This window comes from Leucoraja erinacea, chromosome 39, assembly GCF_028641065.1.
Source record: "Leucoraja erinacea ecotype New England chromosome 39, Leri_hhj_1, whole genome shotgun sequence".
NCBI classification, from domain to species: Eukaryota; Metazoa; Chordata; class Chondrichthyes; order Rajiformes; family Rajidae; genus Leucoraja; species Leucoraja erinaceus.
Genome location: NC_073415.1, coordinates 5,965,259 through 5,985,176, shown reverse-complemented (window position 1 = coordinate 5,985,176; position 19,918 = coordinate 5,965,259). Strand labels below are relative to the sequence as shown.

The 19,918-nt window shown below is 44.7% G+C and overlaps 1 protein-coding gene across 1 annotated transcript in view; it reads right to left on the bottom strand.

Annotated features, from left to right (window-relative positions):
* Positions 1–347: 347 nt before the first annotated feature.
* Positions 348–19,918, bottom strand: part of LOC129714435 (tetraspanin-1-like) — a 20,678-nt gene continuing 1,107 nt past the window's right edge. The window contains exons 2-8 of the mRNA XM_055664025.1: positions 11,327–11,407; positions 10,163–10,369; positions 7,429–7,503; positions 5,589–5,696; positions 4,254–4,388; positions 3,531–3,614; positions 348–2,615 (exon numbers count right to left, since the gene is read on the bottom strand). Coding sequence (XP_055520000.1) covers positions 2,550–2,615; positions 3,531–3,614; positions 4,254–4,388; positions 5,589–5,696; positions 7,429–7,503; positions 10,163–10,369; positions 11,327–11,383 — 732 coding nt within the window. The 5' untranslated portion in view covers positions 11,384–11,407 and the 3' untranslated portion in view covers positions 348–2,549. The remainder of the gene's footprint in view (positions 2,616–3,530; positions 3,615–4,253; positions 4,389–5,588; positions 5,697–7,428; positions 7,504–10,162; positions 10,370–11,326; positions 11,408–19,918) is intronic.

Genomic DNA, 19,918 nt, shown 5'->3' with positions numbered 1-19,918 from the left:
CCCCGCCCCCTCCACCAGACCCCGCCCCCTCCACCAGGCCACGGCCACGCCCCCTCCACCCACACCCTGACACTGCTAATCTTGTGTGAGAAGCAACTGCAGATGCTGGTTTCATCCAAAAGCCAAATGTTTTATTATTAATGTTTAATGTTTTATGTGTCATTCCTAACTATCACTGTAGGTCTGTCACTGTCGCGAGTGGAGCACCAAGGCAAATTCCTTGTATGTGAATACTTGGCCAATCAACTTAGTCATCATTCATTCATTCATCCATTCAATCATACATTCATTCATTCATTCATTCTGTTGTGCTGCTGCAAGCAAGAATTTATTTATTCGGTTTTTGGACATGTGACAATAAAACACTTTTGACTCTCTCGACTCTTGTAATGCAGATAATCATTTATTACTCAAATATAATTTTGGAATTATAGCAGAATACAGAAAATTTACTAATAAAAATACATGGCAATAATCTGAATTGTGTAATGTGGTTTTGTATTTAGTATTATGTAGCTGAAGATCAATTTCTCGAGTGAAACAAAATGATGACCATTTAATGGATTAATTAATATGATATTGGAAGTTTAGTTGAGAGATACAGCAAGGAAACAGGCCCACCGAGTCCGACTCAACCACCAATCCACGCCCATTAACCCTATCCTACTCTAGGGACAATGTTTACGTTTATACCAAGCTAATTAATCTACAAACCTGTAGGTCTTTGGAGTGGTGGGAAAACAAAGTTCTTGGAGAAAACCCTCGCAAGTCACAGGGAGAACGTACAAACTCCGTACAGACAAGCAGTCGTAGCCAGGATCGAACCCGGGTCTCTGTAAGGCAGCAATTCTACCGCTGTGCCACTGTGCTACCCAGCAGTTCAGCCAGAAATGTTTTTGCACCAGGCATCAACTTCCCCTCCGCGGCCAATGTGATCTCTGCATCGTAAGTCATGTCTTAATGTGACCTGCTGATGCCATGCAGCATAAGAGGAATTTGTACACAGTTGTTCTGGGGGTAGTCATCTGTGGCACGCGTGGGATGACAAGGTCTACCTCGTGGAAGACAAGATTGGGATGGCTGCGATGTTGGTGAAATATTTATCTTCTTCCTTTCAGGCAACCCAATCTCCTGACTCCACCAATCCTCCAAGGTCCCACCTCCAACTAATTTCAGTAACCATCTTACCTACATGTCTTAGAATAAAGGGGAGGTCAGTTAAAACTGAGGTGAGAAAAACCTTTTTCACCCAGAGAGTTGTGAATTTATGGAATTCCCTGCCACAGAGGGCAATGGAGGCCAAGTCACTGGATGGATTTAAGAGAGAGTTAGATAGAGCTCTAGGGGCTAGTGAAGTCAAGGGATATGGGGAGAAGGCAGGTACGTGTTATTGATAGGGAACGATCAGCCATGATCACAATGAATGGCGGTGCTGGCTCGAAGGGCCGAATGGTCTCCTCCTGCACCTATTTTCTATGTTTCTATGTTTCTACGTGATCTACAGCCTGGCTCTTCCATTCTTTTTTGGCACTCTGTTCTTCTGATCTCCAAACCCTTTGAACCAAATGCCAAAGGAATGCTCTCAAATTCTATCCTCATCCATCCTTCTCCCCACACTAATGCTGTTGACATCTCCAGCCTTCGGAATTGCTGGTCTTAATCCAATTTTCAGTCTTGCAGGACCTCCACCCATTGTTAAGGGTTGCAATTGGTCCCATGACTGGCATCCACCTGATCTTGCCCCAGAAATGAAGAGACTGGCAAAGAGTCTCTCGACCCAAAACGTCACCCATTCCTTCTCTCCAGAGATGCTGCCTGTCCTGCTGAGTTAAGGGCTTGTCCCACTTTCACGACCTCTGCTGAGTTTGCCCTTGACTCATACTCACAGCATGGTCGTCACAAGGTCGTAGGAGGTCGTAGGTAGGTCGTAGCAGGTTGTGATGCTAGTCGTAGGTACTCGTGGCATCAAGTAGGTCGGGGCATATTTTTAACATGATGAAAAATGTCCACGAGTAAAAAAGGTTGTGAATTAGGTCGTGAAAGTGGGACAGGCCCTTTACTGCAGCTTTTTGTGTCTACCAAAGAGTCATAGAATCGTACAGCATGGAAACATCTTCGGCCAAACTTGCCCCTACCAACCAAGATGACCCATCTACACTGGTCCCACCCTCCTGCGTTTGGCCCATATCCCTCTAAACCTACCCTATCCATGTACCTGTCCAAATGCCTTTTAAGTGGTGTTATAGTACCTGCCTCAAAACATTTGAATGCAAATGGTGTACAAAAAATGTATATTTATGGTGATCTGCAGTAGATTAAGAAACGAGACGGTGAATTAATTTATTGTTGGTTAAGTGGTGGGAATGATGAAATGATAGTAATAAGCAGCCACATTTCTGCCTCACTCATGCCCTTTGTGCATGCTACATGTTGATAGTGATGAAAAATATTTCATTTATTACCAATAACCTCTCTTTACTTAAGATCCAATTTATAGAAGGACACTTATGATGAATAAAATGGTGTTACAAGCACGGGCTTCCCCATCTTCATGCAACACTTGACTGTTTCTTGATTTCACAGTACATTATCATGGATGAAGCCATTGCTCCGATCTGTAAAATGGGAAGAAAAAGATACAGTTATTCAATGAATGCTTAGGTTAAAGAATGCACATTTTGTTTTACTTATGGAGAAGGGGAAAAGATTTAATAGGAATCTGAGGGGTAACTTTTTCACACAAAGCGTGGTGGGTGTATGGAACAAGCTGAAAGAGGAGGTAGTGGATGCAGGAACTATCCCAACATTAAAGGAACAGTTAGACAGATACATGGATAGGACAGGTTTGGAAGTCAAGGTTGAGTGTGAGGTTGAGGAGGCTGAGGGCATGTTGGCCGGTGTGGGCAAGTTGGGCTGAAGGGCACTGCATCACTCTGTGGCTCGATGACCCTAATGAAGAAAACCTATATGTTATTGGCTTGGGAATAGCTCCACCACCGATTCTGTGTTTGATGTCAGGCCTGAAATGTATAACGGGTTTCATACTAATTTTTCTCACGGCAACAAGATTGGCAGCTTATTTTTATAAACAAAATATTTAATGGTGACCCAAGAAACTGCAGATGATGGAATCTTGTGCAAACAACAAAGAGCTAGAGGAACTCAGCGGATAAGGCAGCATCTGTGAGAGAATGGGACCATTCTTCAGACTGAAGAAGTGTCTCGACCCGAAACGTCACCTATTCCTTTTCTCTAGAGATGCTGTCTGACCCACTGAGTCACTCCAGCTTTTTTGTGTCTACCCTCTGTAGATGCTGCCTGGCTCGTCGAGTTGCTCCAGTGCTTTTGTATTTCCTTCAGTTATTGAATGTTGTCAAATTGTGGATATTATAATGAGCGTGAATATTAAACATGTGAGAAATTTGCATAATTGTGGCCATATCCCCTTCATCTGTTTTGCCTTTCACTAATAATTTTCCTTCAGGTTGATCCTATCAACTAATTTAATTATTGGACATGTAATGCATTACCTCGAGCACGCCAATTGCCACGGCAACTATCCCAAGTATCATAGTGTTACTCTTTAAAAATTTCAGGAATACCGCATAGCAACCCTGGAAAAAACAAAGACACAGTTTCAGTTCATTGACTCTATTTTCTTAGAGTCATAGTCATACAGTGTGGAAGCAGGCCCAAGTTGCCCCAAGTTGCCCATACTGGCCAACATGTCCCATCTACACTAACTAGTCCCACCACACTGTGTTTGGTCCATACCGTGTGGAAACAGGCCCTTCGGCCCAAGTTGCCCATACTGGCCAACATGTCCCAGCTACACTAACTAGTCCCACCACACTGTGTTTGGTCCATACCCTGTGGAAACAGGCCCTTCGGCCCAACTTGCCCATTCTGGCCAACATGTTCCAGCTACACTAACTAGTCCCACCTCCCAGTGTTTGGTCCATATCCCTCCAAACACAGCATGTCCTATCCATGTACCTGCCTAACTGTTTCTTAAAAGTTGGGATAGTCCCTGCCTCAACTACCTCCTCTGGCAGCTCGTTCCATACACCCACCACCCTTTGCTAGTCATTGTAAATTAGGGCTGAAGGGCCTGTTTCCATACTGAATGACTCAATGACTCCGTTACATTGATTTTATTGGTGATAACACCTTGGCTTTTCACCAACTGAGCCTTTATGGATAACCTTGTAAAAGATGTAATTATTTACAGCATTTAGTTATACATACATTACCTGCGATTGAATGGGCAATATGCAAGGAAGGTTCAATACGTTCACTGGGCAGCATTCATCAGGATAGCGTTTTTCATTAATGAAGAAATGTGAGCCTGTAAAGTCGGCGTAGCCATGGATTCCGCAACACTTGAACTGGAAAAAGTAAGTCATGAAATAATTAGTTTATCAAAAGATTATTGCAACATTAGAATTCAAGTTTCTAAAGAAGCATCAGGTTCTAGTTGTAAAAATTCTACAGTTTCTGTTTTCATTAAGCAATAATTCCAGTTGTACTTTGCAATCACATGAAAGAGAGTTCCTGACCCAAAACGTCATCTGACCATTCCTTCCACAGATGCTGCCTGACCCATTGAGTTCTTCCAGCATTTTATGTTTTGCTCAAGATTCCAGCATCTGTAGTTCCCTGTGTCTCCATTGATAAAGGTGTTTCTTCATGCAGCAAGCGTGTGTGGTATTGTGGGGTGGGAGATTGCAACCTTCACGTGGTCCGCCCAGTTCCGACTAATGCAATCAACTCGACGTGCACAAACGGAAAATCAAATACCTTAATCTGTGCACGCCACACCAAAGAAGGAGAAGTGTGGTATTGTGAAGATAGACACAAAAAAGCTGGGGTCTCAGCAGGTCAGGCAGCATCTCTGGAGAAAAGGAATAGGTGACATTTCGGGTTGAGACCCTTCTTCAGACTGAGAAGCTAGTCCTATGATTTTGGTAGGGGAGGGATGGGGTGAGAGGGGATCACTTGACGTTAGAGAAATCGATATTCATACTGTAGTCAGGGCAATACACATTCCATTTATGAAATGTCTCCCCATGCAAAATAACCAAATGGCTAAGCTCAGTTTGTGTGAGTTTTGAGTCAAAACTAAATTTCAATGCTGAAAATCTGAAATCTGAAATATAACACCTCCCAGAGACACCATTGAAGTGCACACTTAGGCCCTGTCCCACTTTCCCAAGTTTCTCCCGAGTTTTCCCCATGATTCAAACTAGGATAATGTCCATTGCGAGTCTGTAGGAGTCCATAGCGAGTCTGTAGATACACCGTAGCGGCTCGTTATGCCAGTCGTAGGTACTCGGGGCATCAGGTAAGTCGGGACATTTTTCCAGCAGGTCAAGGGGCAAAAAGATAGTCGGGAGGAGGAGTTCGTAGATCACAAAAATCTAGATTTTATTTTAAGGTCCTTTCAACACGGCAGAGGACTCGGGAAAGTGGGACAGGCCCTTAAGAGAGATGTTTTCTATTTCACACTCCTTCCCCTTAGATTTCCAGCATCGGCAGTATTTTGCTATTAGTAATTAAGTACAGTTTTCCCTTTTTGCATTATTTACCTGCTTCATCACGGCATCAAATGTTTCCGTCACTGCATCAGTGCGACCATAATCATTTTTAACAAAGTTCATTAGCCAAGTCTCAACGTAAGCCATGAAGATGTCAGCCTAAAGAACAGATAAAAATGATTCTCATCCGTGAAGTCAAAGCCGTATACAAGGACATGACCACAGTTTGTCATTGATACATTTATGGTTAGCATCTGCATTATAAAGATAATCATAACATTCATTTTGGTGAGCATTTACACAAAGTGTGTTCCACGTGCTCAGGTCGGGGGGAGTTCCCCCCCACCACGGGTACCATGTAATCCCGTGCTATCTGCTCCATGGTCGGGTAGCTGGGACAGTCGAGGCCTGAAAAATCACCTAAGTGGGACAGGCCATAAAGGAACGTCCATTAATTCTGATCCTGGGCGAATGGTATGTTGGCTTTCATAGCAAGAGGATTTGAGTATAGGAGCAGGGAGGTTCTACTGCAGTTGTACAGGGTCTTGGTGAGACCACACCTGGAGTATTGCGTGCAGTTTTGGTCTCCAAATCTGAGGAAGGACATTATTGCCATAGAGGGAGTGCAGAGAAGGTTCACCAGACTGATTCCTGGGATGTCAGGACTGTCTTATGAAGAAAGACTTGATAGACTTGGTTTATACTCTCTAGAATTTAGGAGATTGAGAGGGGATCTTATAGAAACTTACAAAATTCTTATATCTCTTTCTCTCTCTTTCTCTCTTTCTCTCTCTCTCTCTATCTCTCTCTCTCTCTCTCTCTCTTTCTCTCTCTCTCTCTCTCTCTCTCTCTTTCTCTCTCTCTCTCTCTCTCTTTGGACAGGCTAGATGCAGGAAGATTGTTCCCGATGTTGGGGAAGTCCAGGACAAGGGGTCACAGCTTAAGGATAAGGGGGAAATCCTTTAAAACCGAGATGAGGAGAACTTTTTTTCACACAGAGAGTGGTGAATCTCTAGAACTCTCTGCCACAGAGGGTAGTTGAGGCCAGTTCATTGGCTATATTTAAGAGGGAGTTAGATGTGGCCCTTGTGGCCAAGGGGATCAGAGGGTATGGAGAGAAGGCAGGTACGGGATACTGAGTTGGATGATCAGCCATGATCATATTGAATGGCGGTGCAGGCTCGAAGGGCCGAATGGCCTACTCCTGCACCTAATTTCTATGTTTCTATATTTCTATGTTGGTCCTAGCTAGACTCTCCCACTAGTGGAAATATCCTCTCCACATCCACTCTATCCAGGCCTTTCACTATTCGGTCAGTTTCAATGAGGTTCCCCTTCATCCTTCTAAACTCCAGCGGGTACAGGCCCAGTGCCGTCAAACGTTCGTCATATGTTAACGCAATCATTCTTGGGATCACCTCCTCTGGACCCTCCCAAACAAACATTTTCTCATCAATGTCAACGTATTTTATCCACTGTGTCACTTGGAGGATTGTAGAGTTTAGTTTGGTTTAGTTTGGAGATACAGGTAGGAAACAGGCTCACCGCGTCCGCGCCGACCAGCGATCCCCGCACATTAACGCTATCCTACACCCACTAGGGACAATTTACCTTTATACCAAGCCAATTAACCTGCAAACCTGCACGTCTTTTTAGTGTGGGAAGAAACCGAAGATCTCGGAGAAATCGGGGAGATTGTACAAGCTCTGTACAGACAGCATCCGTAGTCAGGATTGAACCCTGGTCTCTGGCGCTGCAAGGCAGTGGCTCTACCGCTGCGCCACCGTGCCACCATTTGCTTCATCGTCACTTGAATCTCAATACAATGGATTTCTTTTCAATGCTAATATCATGTTAATCTCAGAGAATCTTTCATTTCAAAGAAACTTACCAAACTGGAAAATGCCAGAATAACCACGCCAGCCACAAGCTGAGCGAGGAAGATCACCAGAATTAACAGGAAAAACTGGAAGGAAAAATAACAAATATCAACAATTCTGTCTCTTTTTGTGGAGTTACCATGGGAATTCAATACCATGAAAAGTATTTTTGTTTATCCATTTTGTACATAAACTACAGATTTTAGCTGCAAGTCAACTGAAGCATTAAATTATTAAATCTGTAACAAAAAATGCTAAGTATTATTTTGCATTGAGAGCTTTGCCAAGTGTGAGTCATAAGACTTTTTGAGATACAGTGAGAAAACAGGCCCTTTGGCCCACTGGGACAGCACCGAGCAGCGATCACCCTGTACACCAGCTCTATCTCACACGCTAGCAACAATATCCAATTTTACCAATGCCATTTATCCTACAATCCAGTGTGTCTTTGGAGTGTGGGAGGAAACCGGAGCATCCACGCGGTTACGGGGAGAACGTGCAAACTCCGTACAGACAGCACCTGTAGTCAGGATCGAACTAGGGGCTCTGGGGCTGAAAGACAGTAACTCTACCGCTGCGCCAACGTGATACCATCAGTTCCACAACAGATGACGATTTAGAGCGGTGCTTTCCAGTTTGTGCCATTAAGCTGGAAGGGGGTGCAGAGAAGACTTGTTGGCAGGTCTCGAGGGCCTGGGCTAAAGGGAGAGCTTGGGCAGGTTGGGACTTTATTGCTGGGAACGCAGGAGGATGAGGGGTGATCTTACAAAGGTGTATAATAAGATGATGAGGGAGAATGCAGAGAGTCTTGAGTCTTGGAGACATGGGTTTAAACATAGAAACATAGAAATTAGGTGCAGGAGTAGGCCATTCGGCCCTTCGAGCCTGCACCACCTTTCAATATGATCATGGCTGATCATCCAACTCAGTATCCTGTACCTGCCTTCTCTCCATACCCCCTGATCCCCTTAGCCACAAGGGCCACATCTAACTCCCTCTTAAATATAGCCAATGAACTGGCCTCAACTACCCTCTGCGGCAGAGAGTTCCAGAGATTCACCACTCTCTGTGTGAAAAAAGTGAGAAGAGAAAGATTTAATAGGAACCCAAGTGTTTAGAGAAGATGCCACAGAGCGCTCGAGACCCAGGTTCGATCCTGACCTCAGGTGCTGTACGTGCGGAGTTTACTCGTCCTCCCTGTGACCACGTGGGCTATCTCCTGGTGCTCCATTTCCCCCATGCCCCTAAGACGTGCAGTTTTGTCGGCCTCATGATTCCAGCATGTGCTTTTTTAAATTTTCTGGAGATTTCAGCAAATTATTCTGCTTCTCTCATTGACACCTCCTCCTCATAGTGTGTCTATGTTTAGTTTGTAAATGTTGTGTGGTTATTGAGCAGAGTGATCTCATCTTGTGTGTACAGTGTAGAAGCACCATCTGTTGGCGAGCTTTACTTCCAAACTATAATACAGTGCTCAACGTGCGGCAAGGTGGCGCAGCGGTAGAGTTGCTGCCTTACAGTGCCAGAAACCCCGGTTCAATCCTGACTGCGGGTGCTGTCTGTATGGAGTTTGTACCTTCTCCCTTCAACCACCTAGGTTTTCTCCGGGTGCTCCAGTTTCCTCCCACACTCCAAAGACGTGCAGCTTTGTAGGTTAATTGGCTTCAGTAAAAATTGCAAATTGTCCGTAGTGTGTAGGATAGTGCTGGGGCAGTGTGGTCATGGAATAGTGTTGTTTAAAGGGCCTGTCCGACTTGGGCGTCATTTGCATGTAATTTACGCAACATCATTTACACGTTGCGATGCGCATGTGATGCGTGCATGGTGCGCATTACGCACGCATGGTGCGTGGTGATGTAGGCAGTGATGCACGGTCACGCACGGTGCACCAGGATTTTGAGATGAACAAAATCTTTACACGTCATCTGCGTGACACGCAAATAACACCCAAGTGGGACAGGCCCTTTAGAGTGTAAATGTAACTTGAACTTGAAACTTTAGGAATAATTGTTTAGATAATTGGGTGATTTTGTATTATGGGGGTGGGCTTGTTTGGTATTATTTTGTATTGTATATATTCTTGCAATAATAGATTACATTTAGTTTTGTTCATAAACAAAAGGCAGCAGCCGAGGACAGGATCGAACCCGGGACTCTGGCACTGTGAGGCAGCAGCTCTACCAGCAGCGACACACACTTGAAACAAATGAGGAAAGATTGAAAAGACTAGGCTGGTATTCACTGGAGTTTAGAAGGATGAGGGGGAATCTTATGGAAACATATAAAATTATAAAAGGACTGGACAAGCTAGATGCAGGAAAAATGTTCCCAATGTTGGGCGAGTCCAGAACCAGGGGCCACACAGTCTTAGAATAAAGGGGAGGCCATTTAAGACTGAGGTGAGAAAAAACATTTTCACCCAGAGAGTTGTGAATTTGTGGAATTCCCTGCCACAGAGGGTAGTGGAGGCCAAGCCACTGGATGGATTTAAGAGAGAGTTAGATAGAGCTCTAGGGGCTAGTGGAGTCAAGAGATATGGGGAGAAGGCAGGCACGGGTTATTGATTGGGGACGATCAACAATGATCACAATGAATGGTGGTGCTAGCTCGAAGAGCCGAATGTCCTCCTCCTGCACCTATTTTTGTAAAACTCAACCCAGCAGATTTGGTGCATCTCGGCTTAACCGGAAAGCGAGTCTCCTGGACCAAAACACCAAGGTGGAAAGAGACGAAGGGTTTACTTACTATCATAAGCATGCACTTGTTTTCTTTCAATGCTCCGCAGCATCCCAGGAAGCCGATGAGCATCAGGAAGGCACCGAGAGCAATGCACAGATACCCCACATTGGCCACCACCTTCAGGGATGCCGACACCTTCTGCAGCAGCTCAAGGAACATCCCACCATCCACTTTAATCCAGATTCCTATTCCCAAGATCGAACCACCTCCAAGCTGGAAAAGAATCATAGTCATACAGTGTGGAAACAGGCCCTTGCCCACACCAAGCCAACATGTCCCATCTACACTCGACCCACCTGCCTGCATTTGGTCCATATCCCTCTAAACCTGTCCTATCCACGTACCTGGGTTATGGGAGTAAACCCACGTGGTCACAGGGAGAACGTGCAAACTCCACACACCCAGCAACTGGTGTATGAGTGATGGTTACACAAAAAAGCTGGAGAAACTCAGCGGGTGCAGCAGCATCTATGGAGCGAAGGAAATAGGCAACGTTTCGGGCCGAAACCCTTCTTCAGACTGATCGGGGGCGGGGGTGGGTGGGGACAAGAAAGGGAAAAGGAGGAGTAGCCCGAAGGCTGGGGGATGGGAGGAGACAGCAGGGGGGCTGAGGAAGGGGAGGAGACAGCAAGGACTAACAAAATTGGGAGAATTCGATGTTCATGCCCCCGGGATGCAGACTCCCCAAACGGAATATGAGGTGCTGTTCCTCCAATTTCCGGTGCTGCTCGCTGTGGCCATGGAGGAGACCCAGGACAGAGAGGTCGGAGACGGAGTGGGAGGGGGAGTTGAAGTGCTGAGCCACCGGGAGGTCAGCTTGGTTATTGCGGACCGAGCGGAGGTGTTCGGCGAAACGATCGCCCAACCTCTGCTTGGTCTATGCTTCCTCGGGGCCTGCCTGCACCTCCATCTCATACCCCATGGCTTCCAGCTACAGTTTTGCTTCCTCGGTGTATGAGTGATTGTTGGTTGGCATGGACTTGGTGGGCTGAAGGGCCTGTTTCCACACTGTGTCTCTAAACTAAACTAACATAATTAATCTCTTGTATTGGCCCATTTGCATCGCTCACAGTAAGTCTGGGCATCAAACCTGTTTCTGTATGAGTCTGTGGTGTTTCACTAGGCTACAGTGTTAAAAACTTCCATTAAAATATAAATCAGTTTACTTACAAAGATGATGAAATTAAAGGCGAACAGTATTAACTTCAAACATTTGTAGACAGACATCTTTTTCTTCGAGTGTTGGCTTATCTGTAAAGTAAAATGTAAAGATGATATTAATCCACATCATTAAAAAAAAACATAAGTCGTCCTTGAGAGCTAAGGAACTGCAGGTGCTGGTTTACAGAAAAAGACACAAAGTGCTGGAGTGTCTTTTTTTCTGAGGTGTTGCCTCCATCATTTTGTGTCTTTGTAAGTCATTCTTTACTCTTAAAGTAACGCATGAATTCCCCCCAGATTTCTCCTTCTTAGACTTATTAGATGGCATTGACGTCACTAGGGGGCACATTAATGATGTACTCATGATGACCAGTTAACTGCCAAGTTCCACTTGCAAACAGGACTGCAAGAGATAATTACACCATTCGCAGTAATTATAAACACGATTAATTAACTAAGTCAGGGAGGGAAATGCAAACTTGGTGCTCCATTTAAATTAATCCATGCTTATTTCACATATACAAGATTATCATCTTGAGTGGTTTAGAAGGAATATAGTCTGCTTGCCTTCATCGGTCGAGGCATGAGAGTCAGGAAATTGTGTTATGACTGTATAAAAACATTGGTTCAGCCACATTTGTAATATTGTGTACTGGTCACCTCATTACTGGGAGAGCTAGATAGAGCTCTTAAAGATAGCAGAGTCAGGGGATATGGGGAGAAGGCAGGAGCGGGGTACTGATTGGGGATGATCGCATTGAATGGCGGTGCTGGCTCGAAGGGCTAAATGCCTTCCTCCTGCATCTATTGTCTATTGGAAGGATTTTGAGGTTTTGGAGAGGGTGCAAACAGGATGTTGTCTGGGTCAAAGAGTATTAGCTCTAAGGATGGTGGTGGGGGTATGGAATGAGCTGCCAGAGGAGATGGTTGAGGCAGGTATAATAAGAACATTTAAAAGATACTTGGACAGGGACATGGATAGAACTGATTTAGAAGGATATATGGACCAAAAGTGGTCAAATGGGTCCAGCTTACCAGGGAATCACAGCAGCACAGCAGTAGAGTTGCTGCCTCACAGCGCCAGAGACCTGGGTTCGATCCTGACCTCAGGTGCTGTCTGTATGGTTTGTACGTTCTCCCTGGGACCACGTGGGTTTTCTCCAGGTACTCCGGTTTCCTCCCACACCACAAAGACGCCTTGGGTGTGCAAGTTAATTGTCTTCGGTAAAATGGTCAATGGTCCTTAGTGTGTAGGATAGTGCTAGTCCGGGAGGGTGTCACTGTTTGGCATGGACTCGATGGGCCGAAGGGCCTGTTTCTGTGCTGTATCTCTAAAGTCTTAGAAAGGGCATGTTGGTCGGCATAGACTCATTGGGCCGAAGGGCCTGTTTCTGTGCTGTATCTCTAAAGTCTAAAATCTTAGAAGGGGCATGTTGGTTGGCATGAAGGGGCATGTTGGTTGGCATGGATGCATTGGGCCGAAGGGCCTGTTGGACGCTATGATAGGGTGGACACACGGAGAAAGGTCTCTACCCGAAACATCCCCCATTCCTTCTAACCAGAGATGCTGCCCATCCCACTGAGTTACACCAACATTTTGTGCCTATCTTTGGACAAACGGATTATTTTCTCTGAAGCATCAAAGGCTGAGGGGAGACCTGATAGAAATATCTAAAAGTATAGGAGGCATAGCCAGGGTAGGCAGTCAAATCTGAAGAAGGGTTTCGGTCCGAAACGTTGCCTATTTCCTTCGCTCCATAGATGCTGCTGCACCCGCTGAGTTTCTCCAGCATTTTTGTCTACCTTAAATACAACATACAGTTGTCCACGACCATGGCTGTATGGCAAAGTACAGCTATAATATCTAATGTTATGTATTATTTCACCGCCTACGCTACTGTTGTTGGCTGAATCATGGGTGGTGTTGAGTCAGTGCATATGAGAGAGGTAGAACACCTGATTAAGTCTTGCAGGAACAACAATCTCTTGCTAAACATCAACAAAACGGTGGCACTAATCGTTGAGGGGCCGGGCGCCCAGGTTCTTGGGTGGGTCGGCAGTGGACAGCATTAGCAGCTTTAAATTCCTGGGCATTAACATCTCACCAGCACCACCGTCACAGTGGCACAGCGGTAGAGTTGCTGCCTAATGCCCCTGTCCCACTTAGGAAACCTGAACGGAAACCTCTGGAGACTTTACGCCTCACCCAAGGTTTCCGTGCGGTTCCCGGAGGTTTTTGTCAGTCTCCCTACCTGCTTCCACTACCTGCAACCTCCGGCAACCCCCTGCAACCTCCGGGAACCGCACGGAATCCTTGGGTGGGGCGCAAAGTCTCCAGAGGTTTCCGTTCAGGTTTCCTAAGTGGGACAGGGGCATTACAAAATGCAGCACCGGAGACTGCTTGAATACAATGTATTAGCCACTATTGGGTTAGGGAAATAGAAACATAGAAATTAGGTGCAGGAGTAGGCCATTCGGCCCTTCGAGCCAGCACCGCCATTCAATATGATCATGGCTGATCATCCAACTCAGTATCCCGTACCTGCCTTCTCTCCATACCCCCTGATCCCCTTAGCCACAAGGGCCACATCTAACTCCCTCTTAAATATAGCCAATGAACTGGCCTCAACTACCCTCTGTGGCAGAGAGTTCCAGAGATTCACCACTCTCTGTGTGAAAAAAGTTCTTCTCATCTCGGTTTTAAAGGATTTCCCCCTTATCCTTAAGCTGTGACCCCTTGTCCTGGACTTCCCTAACATCGGGAACAATCTTCCTGCATCTAGCCTGTCCAACCCCTTAAGAATTTTGTAAGTTTCTATAAGATCCCCTCTCAATCTCCTAAATTCTAGAAAGTATAAACCAAGTCTATCCAGTCTTTCTTCATAAGACAGTCCTGACATCCCATGAATCAGTCTGGTGAACCGTCTCTGCACTCCCTCTATGGCAATAATGTCCTTCCTCAGATTTGGAGACCAAAACTGTACGCAATACTCCAGGTGTGGTCTCACCAAGACCCTGTACAACTGCAGTAGAACCTCCCTGCTCCTATACTCAAATCCTTTTGCAATGAAAGCTAACATACCATTCACTTTCTTTACTGGCTGCTGCCCCTGCATGCCTACCTTCAATGACTGGTGTACCATGACACCCAGGTCTCGCTGCATCTCCCCCTTTCCCAATCGGCCACCATTTAGATAATAGTCTGCTTTCCCGTTTTTGCCACCAAAATGGATAACCTCACATTTATCTGTTATGTATGGGGGTCTGTTATGTATGGGGGTTAATCGATATCTGTAATTGGATTTCTCACCATGTGGTTCGGCCCATCGAGGTCCGGGGACCTATAAAAGTCCGCTGCCAAGAGGCCCTGCATCGCTCCTCTGGGAGTGGGCTTGGGACTGCGTGACTTTCTGGAGTGTCTCTGTCTGAGCGAGGCTTAGAGGGCTTGAACAGGCAGATACGGGGATCGAACCCGCGGTGGAATAGGTACAGTAATTGGACTGTGACGAGCTTTTGTTCAAATAAAATTTAGTTGTTTCAAGTGCTTGATTCAGTGTCTTTACTGAAACTAGACTGGGGGAAGATTCGAAAATGAGCAATTTACAACTTGATGGGCCGAATGGCCTAATCCTGCTCTTATGTCTGTGAATAAAACAGGGAGGACATAGAGCTAGGGTCCAGAGGAAGAGATTCAGAGGGGGATTTTGATCACTAAGAGAGGGGGTTAGCACGTGGAATGGGCTGCTGACACTGGCAGCATTTGAGAGCTGTCTATATGAGCACTTGAGTTACACAGACGTTGAAGTCTACAGGCCATGTGCTGGGAGATGGAATGAATACAGATGGGTGCCCCACCACACAGTGTGGGTAGGACTGGCCGTAGGGCCTGTTCACAAGCTGTATGACTCTATAACGCAATAAACAGAAAACACTGGCAACACTCTACATATTGGGCAGCATCTGCGGAAAGAGAAACGGCTAAGGTTTCACTACCTGATATTTATTTGCATTGCCAAATGAAAAAAATATTCGTCAGGACATCAGCGGTAGAGTTAAGGGCACGAGGTTATTCACAAATTCTCCTGAGTTTTCCCTTTGATTCAAACTCGCGGAATGTTCATAACGAGTCCTTAGGAGGTCATGGGAGTTTAGATCACGGCTCGTTACCTGTAGGTATATTTATTTGCCCGATTGCCAAATGATGAAAGAAATTGCAACTTTGTCAGGACATCAGCGGTAGAGTTAAGGGCACGAGGTTATTCACAAATTCTCCTGAGTCAAACTCGCGGAATGTTCATAACGAGTCCTTAGGAGGTCATGGGAGTTCGTAGATATATCGTAGCGGCTCGTTATGCCAGCTGTAGGTACTCGTGGCATCAGGTAAGTCAGGACGTTTTTTCCAGCCCGATAAAAAATGGCCACGAGTAAAAAAATGGTCGGGATGAAAGAAATTGCAACTTTTTATTTGTAAGGATGGCATCGAAATAGTCGTGAGTGGGAATTCGTAGACATACTTGTAGGAGTTTGTAGATTACCATGATCTTGATTTAGGTCCTTTCAACTCGGCAGAGGTTTTGAATTAAGTCGTGAAAGTGGGACAGGTCCCTTTACTGCCTTACAGCGCCAGAGACCTGGGTTCGATCCTGACAACGGGTGCTTGTCTTCTACAGAAGTTGGACGTTCTCCTGGTGACATGCGTGGGTTTTGCCCGAGATCTGAGGATTGTGAATCCATTGGCTTGGTATAAGTGTAAATTGTCCCTAGCGTGTGTAGGATAGTGTAATAATGCCCCTGTCCCACTTAGGAAACCTGAACGGAAACCTCTGGAGACTTTGCGCCCCACCCAAGGTTTCCGTGCGCTTCCCGGAGGTTCCCGAAGGTTTTTGTCAGTCTCCCTACCTGCTTCCACTACCTGCAACCACCTGCAACCTCCGGGAACCGCACGGAAACCTTGGGTAGGGCGCAAAGTCTCCAGAGGTTTCCAATTTAGGTTGTGAATGGTAAGTGGGATAGGGGCATTACAGTGTGGACGTTACAGACTCTGTGGGCCTAAGTGGCTATTTCTGCGCTGTTTCTCTAAATCTCAACCTGAAACTAAAACTTCTAATTCATACCTTGTAAAAAAAAACTTCACGTCCCTTTTAAATGGGAAAATTGCTTTGAATTTTAAATGCATCTTATTTGAATGCAGCTCCCATGATATATCAACCTGCAGTATAATCGCAAGGGCAACTGGATCCAATTGAAATTGAACAAACAATGGTGTTATTTTAAATTATTTACATCCATGATGTTGATGAACGATTAGATCCCAAAGGGTTTGATGCTTATCACATTTTACTGTAGGAAGTAGAACAGGCAAATTCTGTGGACGCCATTTATTAACAACGCCCATTATATCGAGAAAAAGAAGTCTGTTAAATTAATAACTGATTTTTTCCAGTTCACAGTGAATTTTATGCACACATTCTCTTAAAACGACTGCATAAATTATGGTACACCAGGACACAGCTGTCTAATTACGCATTGTGCTTTGACATTAGGGATTTACTAGATAAATCACACTGTGCGTTGTCACCAAGCTGTTATTCATTGAAAGGTTCTTCCCCTTGGTTCTGTGTGTCCTTCAAACCTACACCCAACTATTTTTAAATGGTAGCGATTGAGAGAGAATTATATTGGTCAAAAGGTGCTGGAGCCACTCAGCGGGTCAGGCAGCACGTCTGGAGAACATGAGGTGGGTAACGTTTTGTGTCGGGACCCTTCCACGGACCATATTCTCCAGAAATGCTGCCTGACCCGCTGAGTACTCCAGCACTTTGGGTTGGCAGGTTGGGGCAGCTGGTAGAGTTGCTGCCTCACAGCGCAAGAGTCCCGGGTTCGATTCTGCCCTTGGGTGCTGTCTGGACCAGAGTTTGTACTCTCTGCCTGTGACTGCGTGGGTTTTCTCCAGGTGCTCCGGTTTCCTCCTACACTCCAAAGACGTACAGGTGTGTAGGTTAATTGGCTTTGGTAAAAGCCAATTTTAAATGTGTCTACCGTCTATAGCCACAAGGAATTGCAGTTGCAGTTTACACAAAAACCTCACAGTGACCTTAGGCTTTACTTTAGACTTCAGACTTTAGAGATACAGCATGGAAACAGGCCCTTCACCCCATCAAGTCCATGCTGACCAGTGATCACCCATACACTATCACTATCCTTTTACAAACTCTGTTCAGACAGCACCCGTTGTCAGGATCGAACCCGGGTCTCTGGCGAACATGAGATAAGTGACTGTAAGGCAACAACTCTACAAGCTGAGCCACCATGCCGCCCCTGAAGTGCTGGAGTAACTCAGAGGGTCAGGCAGCATTTCTGGAGAACATGATCCATGCAAGAGTCCCAACTCGAAACACCACCTGTCCATGTTCTCCAGAAATGCTGCCTGACCCGCTGAGCTACTCCAGCACCTTGTGACTTATTTAATTCCCTCTCAGTTGCCACCATCTTGCTTCATACCTAACCAGGTGGGACTATGATTTTATAAGTGGCAGGTATCCTCATTAGCTCCTACTTGCTTTTTTTTTGCAGGTGAACTGACAAGGTAATTTGGAAGGCAAGACTAGGAAAATGTGGCATCGTTTCATTAGGCATTTTTCACCGCAGTGGGACCCTTTGAAATCTCAATGCTTAATTATAGGGTCGACCTGCACCCAATAACACTGCATATCTTCCAGGAGCTAGAAGTTAACATTTACATTTCCTCCCGCAATATCAGCATAATTACAAATCAGAAAGGTCAACTTCCTTTCAAAGGAACCAGAGTGTGTTTGCTCCAATCATTCGGCGCTGCTACTTGGAGTAAAAAAATCTCAATTAACATTTAAATATAGAGACTGTCAAATTGGCTCAGGGCTTAATGAAAGATTAATCTTAGAGAGTCTAGGTAATCTTCATGCAGTATTCAGTAACTGAAACATTACATCCTAATGTTATAATTTCTTTCCTACAGCCATCAGGTTATTAAACTCTACAACCTCCAAATAGCCTCTGTACTACATAGGCTTGTGGGCATTGGTTTTATATTGTTGCACTATTATTGTATGTATGTATGTATGTATGTATGTATGTATGTATGTATGTATGTATGTATGTATGTATGTATGTATGTATGTATGTATGTATGTATGTATGTATGTATGTATGTATGCATGCATGTATGTATGTATGTATGTGTATGTATGTATGTATGTGCATGTATGTATGTATGTATGTATGTATGTATGTATGTATGTATGTATGTATGTATGTATGTATGTATGTATGTATGTATGTATGTATGTATGTATGTATGTATGTGCATGTATGTATGTATGTATGTATGTATGTGTGTATGCATGTATGTGTGTATGTATGTATGTATGTATGCATGTATGTATGTATGCATGTGTGTATGTATGTATGTATGTATGTATGTATGTATGTATGTATGTATGTATGTATGTATGTATGTATGTATGTATGTATGTATGTATGTATGTATGTATGTATGTATGTATGTATGTATGTATGTATGTATGTATGTATGTATGTATGTATGTATGTATGTATGTATGTATGTATGTGTGTATGTATGTATGTATGTATGTATGTATGTATGTATGTATGTATGTATGTATGCATGTATGTATGTATGTATGTATGTATGTATGTATGTATGTATGTATGTATGTATGTATGTATGTATGTATGTATGTATGCATGCATGTGTGTGTATGTATGTATGTATGCATGTATGTATAGAGTCATAGAGTGATACATTGTGCAAACCGGCTCTTCTCCCCAACTTGCCCACACCGGCCAACAATATTCCAGCTGCCTGCGTTTGGTCCATATCCCTCCAAAGCTGTCCTATCCATGTACCTGTCTAACTGTTTCTTATACGTTGGGATAGTCCCAGCCTCAACTACCTCCTCCGGCAGCTTGTTCCATACACCCATCACCCTTTGTGTGAAATATATATGGAAGAATATATGTTTATGCATAATTGTGTGAGTGTGTATATATATTATGTGAATAGACACAAAATGCTGGAGTAAATGTTGAGTAAATTGTAAAAGGGGATTGATGGTCGGTGTGGAATCAGTGGGTCGAAGAGCCAATTTCCATGCTGTATCTCTAAACTGAAAACTGCCTTAATTACTTTCACAAACAATTACGTTGGGAAGGGGGAGAATTAGGGTTGAGAGGCCTTTTATACTCCATGAAACCGCTGCTGATCTGAGGACCTGACATCATGCATAACATTTTCCCTAATAACATTAGTTAACACGTGTTGTCAAGCTGGAAAGGGTGCAGAGAAGATTCATGAGCATGTTGCCAGGACTCGAGGGCCTGAGATACAGGGGAAGGTTGAGCAGTTAGGAATAAACGGCATGTCCTATTTTCCCGAGTTACTCACGAATTCTCCCGAGTTTTCCCCTTGATTCAAACTCGGAGATGCCAGCTGTAAGGACTCAGGGCTATGTTTTTACTTGGATATTTTTGAACATGCTGAAAAAAACGTCCCGACTTACCCGATGCCCCGAGTACCTACAGCTGGCATTACGAGCTGCTACG